The following is a 12,500-nucleotide window of genomic DNA, read 5'->3' as shown; positions in this document are numbered from 1 at the left end:
GACGAATCTTTCCCTTCATGTTCTGCAATATTTTTGGAGTTTCAAGCTGGCCAAAAATTTTTAAAGTAGGCAAGCTCGAATTACCGGAGCTCAAGGTCCGTTAATTCGTCAACTAGACAACCAAAATAATTTAACAAATCCCTTGGCATTTCCAATTAAAGAAATATAAAATACACTCAAGAGGTTTAAATAATGCTTTCCGTCGAAAATCTCTTAACATTGTTCCCGGCTGCCGGAATAATATATAGTAGGTTACCGTATTTAATTTTTTTTCCTCTTATTTTAGTGCACGGCCCCATAAGGTTATAGCTTTAATCTTTACCGTGGATAAATAAAGTCTTGATTTGATTTGATCTTGATTTTGATTGCGTACTTGACCATGCAAGTTCTAGCACGAAAATTCGCAGAGAAGTAAAGAGAGCGTTGATCAAAGAACACTGACATGTATAATTCTTTTGTTAATATCCTCACTTTTTGCAAACCACGGCGATCGTGACAGAGCTCGTGACGTCACGACAAACATCGCTGTATTTCGAACTAAAACGTTCGGTCTAGCTCAAATAAAACACTTGAGAAACTGCACACAAATAATTAGCAGGGAGTCATGCATGTGTTATATCAGTCTTTATTGCCTGCAGTCTGGCTTCAAAATTACTTCAACTCATGCATCAAAGTCATGATAGGACAGACCCTAAATATGACGTTGTGTCGCATAATCCACTTTGCGTTCCTATAATCTAAGAATATTCACAAGAATACTTAGTTCAGCGTAAAATCGATAGAAAATAACAATCCTCAGCCTGAGCCGGAAAAAAATCTTATGACTCTTATGTGTCGATCCTTACGAATCGAAATGGTATGTTAGCATAAAAAAGTCACACGCCCCTACTTCAAAATCTGCTTTCTACACCTGGTTGCATCCTCTAAAGCCACAATGATCTAATTAATTTTAAGAAATGTTAACCTGACAAAATATTGTTCAAAATATGTTATTGTTATGGAGGGGCTCTCATAAAGCCAGGGATCGATCAGGCAAAAAGGACAACAACAAAAGTATTCGGAAACCTTAAGAAACAACACGTGTTTAACTCCCAAGATCAGATTCTCTTTGTTTTTTAATTTGCTCGTACAATTACAACAATTAGAATTAAACTTACACTAAAACTAAAAAAAAAAAAAAAAAAAAAAAAAAAAACAGTCCACGGAGTACGTATCTACGCAAGACAATCAGATTCATAATTCGCCCTTCAAGCTGCGCGTACCACATGCATATGGGTTATTGACCAAGTGTGAGGTCAAGATGGCTGGATATTGGCCAAAGTTCTTTTTTTGCCTGTTTAAGGACCGAGACGGAGTCGAGGTCCACAAACACGCAAAAAAAAAAGAACGAGGCCAATAACAAGCCATTTTGACCGAACTAGCTTGGTCAATAAAGGATTTATTATACGGCTTTCGGGGAAATTTTTCTCGCGGCACACGGCGGGTAGTCCCGTGCGGGCAAGATAGCTCCATCTTGCCCGCTCGGGTAGCCAATAACAGCGCAAGATTTGATTCATCTTGCCCGCTTACGGAGGTAGCCATATGATAAATTTCCTTATAAATTAGTTCAACGAACTTGGTGTAGTCAAAATGACACCCTCTGATATGTTTGTCTTTTCTCATTACCTGTTTGCTGTCTGTAATCTATTGATTTTGCATAACAAGTTACATGTTAAACACTTCTAGCACTGGGAGCGAAACGGCCAGAAGAAAATCGATTAAACCAAACATGCATGAAGATGATTTTAATCATCTATGTCTAAGCGTTTTAAGAGTGTGTCCACGAGAAAACCAGGCAGAACCAGGCAGGAGGTTAAACAGTTCAAATCATCGATTTCGTTCAAACTTGGCACAAATGTTGGGTTTGGTGAATGAACAAAAAAAAGGCAAAAAGTAAGTCAAAATATTTTATCCCCTTCAAGTTAGGAGGTTCCCCTGCAAAAATGGCCATTTGGCACTAATTTATGCATATTTACTTAGCCGTCTTTGGTTTAGTATTTCTACAACAAGAAAAGCCATGTGAACATGAAATCCACTGGATCATGTTTTACAACTATCGTCTAAAAGCGCAGATCCAGATACTCATTTCAAAAGGGCAATTTGATTTCTCTCCGTGGCTTCATCTTAACTAAGGTGCATATTTCGTAGTGTTGTGAATAGCCTTTAATTGGATAGTGAGAGCAATCAATAAAGTTCTCAAAAAAGCCAGAAAATGTTTAGGACCTTCAATATTTTTTTCTGCGCTGGCGTACTATTCACATAGAACTTTGCGATTTGTGGCCGTTTCATGAACATCAACTAAAACATGTACACAAAGGCCATTTCTTTGTCTCTGTCTCTGGACACACTCTTAAAAGTTAAATTTAGTGCCCTTGTCTATGTTATTTAGAATGCGTACGCCATTCATAGGATATTTCTGGTTACTTAAAAAAAATTGTTGAAATGTACTCCCAAACTGTTACTACTGTTATAGTAGTAAAAGCACTTAGCTCAGCCATCTAACTAATACAAAGGCATGCTATTAAACTGAAAGAAACAAACATATCAACTAAACATGATAGGCTTAAAAATCCCAACTGACTGGAGGTGGACCAGTTGGTTATTTACAAGCATGACCGAGGAGTTGAACTAGGGTTTTCCGAGAAACAGCTCCAGCTAATTGGTCAGAGGGGGACTTGAACCCGCGACCTCCGGACTTCAAGTTCGGAGCCCTAACCACTCAGGCACGCTACCTCGCTCCCTACTTAAGGACAACAGTCAATTTTTGGCTAACCAGACACATTTGCATAGTACGAATTGCGTACGTAGATTCAAAACAAGCAAGCACTTTATAATTTAGGGTCAGTTATAGGAGCAGTAGTCCATAGAAGTTATAAAATGTTATTTAAATGCCTCCTACGAGCATGTTTATTAAGCAGCGGTTGCCGTTTCAATATACTTTGCTGTTAAAAATGTTACGCTTAACAGTGTTTCGCAACCGATGATAAATCTTCCCATCCGGAAAGAATATCAAGTTGTCGTCATTGTCTGGTAGCTTTGTTTGAGAAATATATTTACTTGGTTTAAACTGTTGATATGATGTCCGCTAAGCCCACCCCTTTCCTTTAATTAAGAACCACGTGGATGGAACCCCATTGGGTGTCATTGTGACAGTTTGGGAGTAGCCTTTTCATATATACGAAGTACTCTTTACGCCGTTTGGCTTTGGCACAAGTAAACTAGAACTGCATAGAGAAAGTTCCGTGGAAGCTTTTCTCTGACGAAAACATCATGAGTGTTGCATGGACTCCAGTGGAAGTTTATTTGGGCAATCTGCCAGCTTTCGACCAAGAAGAGAAAGCGTACAATCTTCTTCAAGGCAATCAGGTTCCACGCGACGCCAAAGAGGTCCTCGTTTACACATTTATCACTTCCATCGGAGAAGGCGACTCAGTTCAGCGAGGCTACTACGCCATTTACACAAACGACGGCGACAAAGTGTTTAAGCAGTATATGAACGTAGCCACTGGCCAAGGCGTCAACATTGTCAACTCCGCTAACCTGTGGGTTCCAATGTCGCCCGACAAGTCAATGACAGTGAAGTTGTGTCACTCCAAATGCTCGAAAAGCGAGAACAACCACATTGCAGGGAAACTTGCAGCCAGTCAGGATTGGAGCAGTGTGTTCGTCATCGGTTACAGAACCTAGTTGAACTGAATGCCTTTCTTGACTTTGTTGGAACAATACCTTTGACTATTAGTAGGTAGCACGCAACTACAAATCGATTTACAGGGAAATGTTTTCAGACCACAATTAAGGTTATGAATAACTAGGTTTGTTTACAGATAATGAGATGTTTGTCCTAAGATGAAGGCTTATTAAAGTACGCCAATTTAACGGCTCCAAATGCGTTTTCAGTCTTGTCTGATCTGCAACAAGAGAGATGAACCCTAAAATATTGAAGGAGACTTGTTACATAGCCCCCTTAACGGACAGCCCTAGTTTAGAAACTTGGATATAGGAGGGTAAATGACCCTGAGGCCAGCTTTATGGCACTCACTGCAACTAATAGCTAACACCCAAATTGGCTTTTACGATACGAGCGAGCAGATTAGGGTAATTTTATATTCAAGTATCGAAATAGTATGACTTCTGCAATAAGCATTAAAAAAAACATAAGCCCTATATAAGTAAGACCAGGCTTCTTCAACGTTGAGCTATGAATTCAAGGTTAAGCATCATGCTCGTGACTTTATGGTAATTGAATATTCAAATACCGTGCGCCAGCACGAAATTCTGGATTCTCTTTGACTAATAAGAGTATGTTAATGGCCTGTAAAGCGCTATTTTCAGACGTAAATTTCTTGTCATTCTTAATGACATGGTTCACCTGCAAACATCTGAAATCGTAAACGGTGACATTCAGCTGAAGTAAAAAGTACACGATAGATCAATTTATCATGCCAAATTTAGTAAATATGCGAAGTTTCATAAAAATCTGTGAACTCGTGAAAATATGAGACCCCAAACCTTCCAATTTTAGCAAAGAAATATATGCTAGGGGCGTACATGAATTGATTAATGTACCTTGACATTTTATTGTGAGAGCGCAATAAAGGTACTGAAGTGTATCGTAAGAAGCTTTGAAAAAAGCATCGTTGAAGTAAATTCTAACAATCTTTATTCACCTATTTTAATGTTTGCATCTTTGACCCCGTCTACACTATATATACGCCGGAGAAATTTGAAAAGGGCGTTTTCATGCTGAAAACGCATCAAATGTTTTCGGTCCACACAACGCCGGATAAAATTGAAAGCCAACAATCACCGGTCATTTTGGATTTGAGTTTGAGCCGGCAATCGTGGGAAAAGCTCCGTTTTCAAAATGTTTCCATTTCAAACTAATAGGCAAAGCTGGCGTTTTCAAATTCCTCCGGTTCAGTGAAGAGAGGTTTCGAAATTCATTTTCGTGACGGATTGGTGTGGACGGTAGGCCTAACAGTAGGAAAACCGTTGAGTTTTCAAATTTCTTTGGCGTAGTGTGGAGGGCTATGGACGGGGCCTTTGTTTAACACAGTTATGTCTTAAACATTCTAGCACGTACTTCAAGAATGCCAAGCTTGTTTTGAACTTATGCAAATGTTTGGTCTTTGGTCTGAAGACCTCTTTGTCCGCATGGTCAAAAGACGCTGTGATTAGACCCAAGGTGATGTTATTTTTATTTGTTTAGCTCTTGTTAAAAAGTAAACAATGGCTGACGTATTACATGCAACTAATTATGTCATTATCTGCCTTCGAGAAACTAAAAAGGCAACAAATAAATTCTGTCATGATAGTGATCTGTGCACTTCACAAGTCTAATAACCTTTTTACACCTTTTTACACAATTTTTCGTATTTTTCAAATAAAGAAATAATCATCTCCATAGTTCAATTTATCTTCTCGAAGTCTACGAAATTTCAAACGAATTCGTTGGAAACTCATAAAAAATATGGGACTCCAAATTAAACTTACAAAGAAATGTATGCCTAGGGACAAGCGTTGCGCACTGGCATACATTTCCTTAAAAGAGTTGGCAAGTTAGGGATCCCATATTTTTATGAGTTTGCAACGGATTCCAGTGAAACTTCACTTACTTACACTTCTGTCAAAAATTTACAGTCTCTTGTAACTTTAAAAGGCCATTTCCGAGTTGCCTTTTGCCTCTATGTCAAAACGAGTCATATTCATATGAAATTCAGCTGCGCCTTCAAGGTCAAGATACAAAATAAGCAAGGTTTTTAAAAGCTATTCATTCACCTGCAAAAACAAGAAATAAATAAAACAAAACATGGAAAAAGCATAGAGATTGTCTTGTTTCTGCGCTTACCCCTTGGATAAGCTATGAGAAATAGATTAAGTAAAAAAATTTAAATGAATAAATACAGTTGAGCTTCTGCATACGGACACCTCGAGTTCTCTATATTTAAGAGACAGTTCGTTAACTCCCAGCATAGCCAGAATTCTTACAGTCTTTGCCTCTATAGTACTGCCACCCGCATAATACGGACACTCGAATCAACTCATTGGATGTCCGAATTACAGAGGTTTGACGGTAGAAAAATGAAGTTATACCCAGGGATTTGATAGCTGGCATGATTATACTGTTGATTTAGATAAATTACGCTGGAAAGGTAAATTACATAGGATAAAAGGAAAATTTATAGGGGTTACAATTGCACTGAATATGACGACAGGGAGTACATTTGGAAGCCAAGAAACCCTGTCCAGTAGGCACACCTCAGGAGGAAGCAAGGTGTCCATCAAGTCTTGCTGAACCTTGTACAACATGGTCAAATGGGAAAATAATCTACGTTGTTCAAGGCTTTCACATCCAAGTTGTTTAATGGGTGTTCGCTTAATTTAGTACCGTACATGTATTCATTTGCTTTCCACATATTATTGCACACTATTGAATGTCCTCTATATCTCAAAATCAAACTGTAACCCAGTTCCTTTTAATTTTGCTAACACCTCATTCCCAAATCTTTCATTCAGTTCTGGAGTGAAGTAATTCTTCCAGTCTCCGACCACGCCCTTCCGAAGCATCGAAGACTCGCCGTCTTTGGTTGGTAATGAGTAGCTTGCTTCATTTTTCTTCATTCCACTGAATGTGCACTGTTCAGCGATGCGACTGATGAGATCATCTGACAGCGGCTTGTTGAGGAAGTTGGCGATCATTCGGACATGGGAAAGTAGATCCTGGTGGAGAGAGAATCATTATTTCCTTTTTTCCCCGGTTACATCAAATAAAGTACATTATTTACAAAACATATTACTTAGTGGTGAGAAGATACGGATTTTATTGGTTTGGGTGGAACATATCTCGATCGCCGATGACCGAATCGAAGCCTCCGGACGAAATATTTTGTTGGCGAAGAAAATAATAGTAAGCCTACATTCAGAGACGTTTCAGGTCCCCAAGTTATTTGTACGAGATCTGGTCGCCCCGTTTTGAATGCTTTTTAAGTTTCGCCGAAGACTATCCGAAGAAAATCGTTTCTAAAGATCAAAAAAAATCATCTAATCTTTTTAAAACTATTTGGAATCTCACATATCTCAATCACGATTTCCCAATGAACGGGAAGTCAAGTGATGAATAATTTTTGCACTCGACAAATGTTATTGCTATTTGCCTAGTGTGTAATTAATACCTAGAATCTTTCTATAAACTTTCATACGTGATCCAATGTTTTCAGTAGTATCTTATGTATTAAATTTAAATGAGTAAAAATTTGATTAGCCTATCTTATTCATAAAGCAAATCAAATAATAGCATGTTCAGGTATAATTCTCTTAAAGTTTTCTGTGACTCCGACTCATTGACTTTTTCAGCTAGTGGCCTAAAAAATCCCCAGTTGCCCGAGGTTTAATGAAGTATCATCATTAATAAAGTATCATCACCATCATCATCATCATCATCATCATTATCAAGATCATCGTGATATTCATAGAGGATATTGCATGACGGCGCGAAAATATAACTTTTATTTCCGAGTATAGTAGTGGGAAGAAATAGTGTAGCAGCAATCTGGGACGGGTAAAAATACAGACATCACTCCAACAAACCTTTTGTAAATCTTCGTATTTAAGAAACAAGACATTTGGATCATCTTTGTGCTCCCACCATCCCAGAACATGGTCATTCCAGAAGTTCCAACCTACTGTATGTAACACATAAAAGCTCTCAGAAGATCTTCTCACTGGCTATTGTAATTATTTTTAGAGGGTCTCAATGGGGCTAACAGTTAATTTAGTTTCCGTTAACAGATATTATTACCATTGCTTTCAAAGTTCAAAATTAACTTTCATTGTTTAAAAAATTTAAAAATTTTCCGCATTGTAGACTAATATAGCTTTCAAGCCACAAGCCAAATCACAAAAAATTCTCGACAAGAAGACTTCACTTTGGTGGCTAAAAATGTTTCACGGTTAATATTTTTTACGGGTAACGATTAAAATTTTCCAATTTTGACACTTAACGGCCAATTTTTTGACCCGTTTTACGGCTAAAAGTTAAGCCGATTAATAACTTCCTTTCATGCTGGCTTGAGTCCTCGAGTATTCTTGGAGTTTTTTGTTTCAAAAACCTTAGAGTATGTTAAGATCAGGACAAAGTCAAAGTACAGAAGTTCTTCCTTCGTACATTTATCAACAAACTTCCAAAATTTATTTCTTTTTTATTAATTTAAACAATACGCCAAAGGCAGGTGGGAAGCAAAAGAACATTTCGTCCCCTACAAGGCGTGTCACCCTTGCCCAGCCCACAAATTGTAAAAATAAATAACAGCCACCACTTAAAGAAACCCCTAAGAAAAGAAATATAAGTGAATAATTGCACTTGAAAAGAAAAAAGTCGAAAGAATAATAAGTATTAATAAAACTAGCTTAACAACACTTAATTACACATTCCACGTATTACAAAGGGAAACCCACACATGCATATACATGCACACACACGGTAAAAAAAAGTCAAGATTACATCATTTTACACGTTTCTTGTAAAAGCTACATTAGTTATTTATTCTTGATGATACGCAAATGGTTCGGCAGTTTAATTGGAAAATAACGACAAAAAACACACAACAAAATTGAGTATGAAAGTCGAGTCCTTATATTCTTAGAACTTATATTCAGCCAGCTAATTTACGTATCCCTCGTCTGGTTTCTCGTTAAACCCGTCTGCGTCGATACGCACGAACTCTTCGGAACTGTTTCTTGTGACTTTGTTCCTTGCACGTTCGTTTAGCAAGAGCTTTTATAGCCTGTGAGGATCAGCAAATCGATCACCAAGAATAAACGCCTAATGTAGCTATCACAAGAAACGTAAAATGGTTTGTAACTTGTAAGGAGAATTTAGTTATCATTCTCTCGGAGCTAAATGTATAAATAAACTTACCATTTCCTTCTACGAATAACTTAACGTAAAATTCCCATGGTCCTTTAAATCTCCCCAAGCTTGTCACGAATTTATAATATGATACCGCAACATCCTTTGGATTGCGAGCAACGTAAATATATTTGCACTTGTTGACTTCGTTTGCACTTTTAGGAATAATATTGTAAGGAAGATGAGCCTTTAAAATACGGGGACTTGGCAGAGTGTTGATTTCAGGATGTTCAGCACATGGATGGTGTGCCCGTTCTAGGAATGGCACGCGTTCTCTAAAATAGGTACTTTTGACTTGTCCTTCATTAAATATCTGCCAGACAATTTCTTGAACCCATGTTGTCCCTGAATGAAACAATGCTGAATTAATTCCAATATAAAATACTAGGCTATTAACAAGTTAGTTTAATTATAGAAGTCTACTAGCGCACTAATGCAAATGCTCAAATTAGGTTCGCTGAGCCATCGTGCACTCTCATCCATTTGAGTTCAGCACTAGATTTCCTCCGATTCTCATTGAATTAAACTGATCCCGTGACGCGATTGTGTTCATCGGCTGAGAAACTCTATTTAAAGAATAGACTGTTTCTGTAGAGGAACTGTCGGCTGATAGTTGCCCCGCTGAAATTTGATGTCCTTAAACAAATATTTGCCCGAGAAGCGAAGCAACTATCAGACCGATAGTTCCGAGACATAAACACTCTATTGTCTTTATTGTCCACCACTAAATTCTTCCGTGCGCCAGTTCAAAAATCATATTGAATTATTTTCAACTTTTTTAGATGAAATGCTCAAAAGCCAAATGGAAAATTTGAAAGAGAAAACAGACAAATTGCGTCTTTCAATTTTTTCCCATAAGGCTACGATCGAGTTTGTTGAAAAATATATACTTATCTCATGATTTTGAGACTTTTTAGAAGTTAGAGCATTAGGAAAAGTGCTTATGTAAATGCTTGTTCGTTTAATACTGATAATCAGTCGCCTAGATAGCCAAAGTAAGTTCCAGATGTTTACACTATTTTCTGGCAGACATATTGAGTTATATTGGTGTACCACGGATGTACACCAACACGGCGTTTCCATACTGGGCTCTGTAAATTTCTGCGAAACATTTCGGCGAATATCTGAAGTTTGGGGAAACGCACAGGCCTAAAACTTGAAAAAGTGTCTTAATTAGTTATCTTCTATAACATCACAGTTTCTTAGCTTTTTCCACTAGATGGTTTTCGATTTATTTTTTTATTGCGTGACAGTGAAAACGATCAGAGCCGACAATGCCAGGAATCGATCATCCTCGGTCTCATCCTCGCGATCGCTCCTGAACAAAACTTTTATCATCGATTTACTCCTTGGTCAGTTGCGATATTCAATCACTAATCGGATAATTTCCCATCATTGATGTCATTCAGATCATCTATTTCTTAACTCCGAATTCTCACTCACTCGCGAAACAAGTGAAAACAAGCAACGCAACGGTAACATACAGCCGCACTTAAAGAACAACAAAGCTACGCCTCATTCATTTCGCTAACCTAACTAGACGCATGACTGGGTGAACTCGGGCTTTTTTCCAACATCTTGCTATGTAAAAGTCGAACGCTACAGAAGTCGTCTTTAAGCAACGTGAAAATCTCAAAGTTATTTGACACCAGATTTGTTGGCCCTGTATCAGGTGACGTCAGAAAACGTAAAGATGTTTGTCGAATATTAAATTGCCAGCAGTATCTCTTTATCACGTTGTATAGTTCATATGTAAATAATGTTTTTCTCTGCATTTTTGTCTAATAAGTCTTGTGTTTTAGCTGTATCCACTGTTTTGTATTTTTCTGGATGTTTGTCTAACAGCCTTTGTTTCTTAAATACATCCATTGTTTTGTATTTTTGTGCTCGTTTCTTTTGTAGTTCTTTTTTATTTGTAGAATCTTTTGCTTGTTTTTTGTCCAATAATATTGTCTTCCTTGATGGTTCCATCCCTTTATAATTCTGTTTCTGCCTTTCCTTTTTCATTATCCTTTTTCGTTCATTCTTGTCAACAGATTTGGTTGAACATGGCACAAACTGTATTTGGTAATGCTCTGCTGAATGATATGTTTTTTGAACATTTCTAATAGCCTTAACAAGACAAGCAATACCACTTATGTTTTTAGTATATTGAATTGGAGTCATTTGACTTTCATCATAGACCAAGAGGGAATATACATACTTTGATTTTTGTATGGATTTTGAAATACAGCTAACGCAAAAAGATGCGAACCATATCAAAAACCCTGCGCATTCACTATTATTCTTTATAATATTTTGGAGAACAGATTTGCTTTGCACTGACTCAAACAATACTCCTTCAATAATATCACTTTTAAGGTCTAAAATTACTTCAACTCCACAAAAATCAACACTTTTGGGCAAATTTTTATTGGATGGTGAATTCATATCTAAAGATAAACTATCACATATTATATAATAACCCAAGTAATTCTCGCATTTTGATTGGTTCTCGCCTATGATCTATTAGAGGACAGACGCACGATTGACGTCATCATTTCAAAGTTTTTCCTCTGTGTTTTGAAATGGCGGAAAGTTTTGAGAATTTAGATAATGTTTTACATGACTGGGCAAAAGATAAAGTACAAAAAAGTCTTGTCGAGGCATTGAACAGAAACGAGAAGCATAGTCTAGCAGGAAGGAGAAAGATAAAGCCGTTTCTTTTTTAGAAAATGACTCAGAAAAATACTCAAGCAGTCTCAGTCGGCAGTCGAGCGAGACTAAACCAAACACAAAGTTAGTCTTGGTAAGCCGAGAACCATTGCTTTATCTTGAATTTAACAAACCCAATAAACAAAATGTTTATGAGATTAATTTATTTAAAACACTGAACTTTTCTCAGTCTCAAAATAATTGTTGACACAGTGATTGTCTGGAATAAAACATCAAAACCCCTTCATAAAATCAATTAAAATAAAGACATAACCTTGCTTCTCGATACGAATGTTCCAGTCCGTTTCCGGGCGCAACAGTGAGCAAAGTATAGCTCACTACAGCTCACGGCCAACTGTATCGCAGCTAAAAGCTGTCTCCGACACTATTTCAAACTGATTTGAGAATCACCAACCACAGAGGACACAAATTTCCACCATCACTAACGCTCCTATCATTCAAAACTCGAATCGAATGGCCTCCAGGTTGACCGCAACCGCAAGTTTTCCGAGCGCAGTTTTTCAACTCCTGCAATATTCGAGGCAACATCCAAGCTTTTCGGCTCACAGGGCTGCTCTGATGACAAAACCTGACTTGACTTATCCTGCATTTTCTTTAAGATTTGTAGATTTCTCAGTTCAGTTCTGCTTTTGCTGTAAGTATTCATTCCACGAGAAGCGACGCTCGAGTCAAGTTTGACAGTGGCGTGATTTTACTGGACCAATTACAATTCTTTGCTACGCATTGCAACCAATGAGATTGCTTCAATTTGTATAGACAACAGATTACGTCAAATGGCTTTTTTTCGTGTTCGCCAAAGTGGGCAAAGGGCGGTTTTCGAGTTATGTTGAAAGATTTT

The 12,500-nt window shown here is 37.6% G+C and overlaps 2 protein-coding genes across 2 annotated transcripts in view; one reads left to right on the top strand and one right to left on the bottom strand.

Annotated features, from left to right (window-relative positions):
• Positions 1–3,232: 3,232 nt before the first annotated feature.
• LOC145466404 (uncharacterized) lies at positions 3,233–4,203 on the top strand. Its single transcript, XM_081450115.1, has one exon. The coding sequence runs from the start codon at positions 3,310–3,312 to the stop codon at positions 3,724–3,726; it is 417 nt and encodes a 138-aa protein (XP_081306241.1). The 5' UTR covers positions 3,233–3,309; the 3' UTR covers positions 3,727–4,203.
• Positions 4,204–5,862: 1,659 nt separating this feature from the next.
• The window catches only part of LOC145465741 (sulfotransferase 1B1-like), a 10,224-nt gene continuing 3,586 nt past the window's right edge, over positions 5,863–12,500 (bottom strand). The window contains exons 2-4 of the mRNA XM_081449507.1: positions 8,957–9,292; positions 7,627–7,721; positions 5,863–6,759 (exon numbers count right to left, since the gene is read on the bottom strand). Of these exons, the coding sequence (XP_081305633.1) occupies positions 6,481–6,759; positions 7,627–7,721; positions 8,957–9,292 (710 nt within the window). The 3' untranslated portion in view covers positions 5,863–6,480. The remainder of the gene's footprint in view (positions 6,760–7,626; positions 7,722–8,956; positions 9,293–12,500) is intronic.

Source organism: Orbicella franksi, chromosome 13, assembly GCF_964199315.1.
Source record: "Orbicella franksi chromosome 13, jaOrbFran1.1, whole genome shotgun sequence".
NCBI lineage: Eukaryota > Metazoa > Cnidaria > Anthozoa > Scleractinia > Merulinidae > Orbicella > Orbicella franksi.
This window is presented reverse-complemented; position numbering and strand designations above follow the sequence as displayed.

Bases quoted from the DNA above. Each gene is read 5' to 3' on its own strand.
- LOC145466404 (XM_081450115.1), top strand. From the start codon at position 3,310: ATGAGTGTTGCATGGACTCCAGTGGAAGTTTATTTGGGCAATCTGCCA.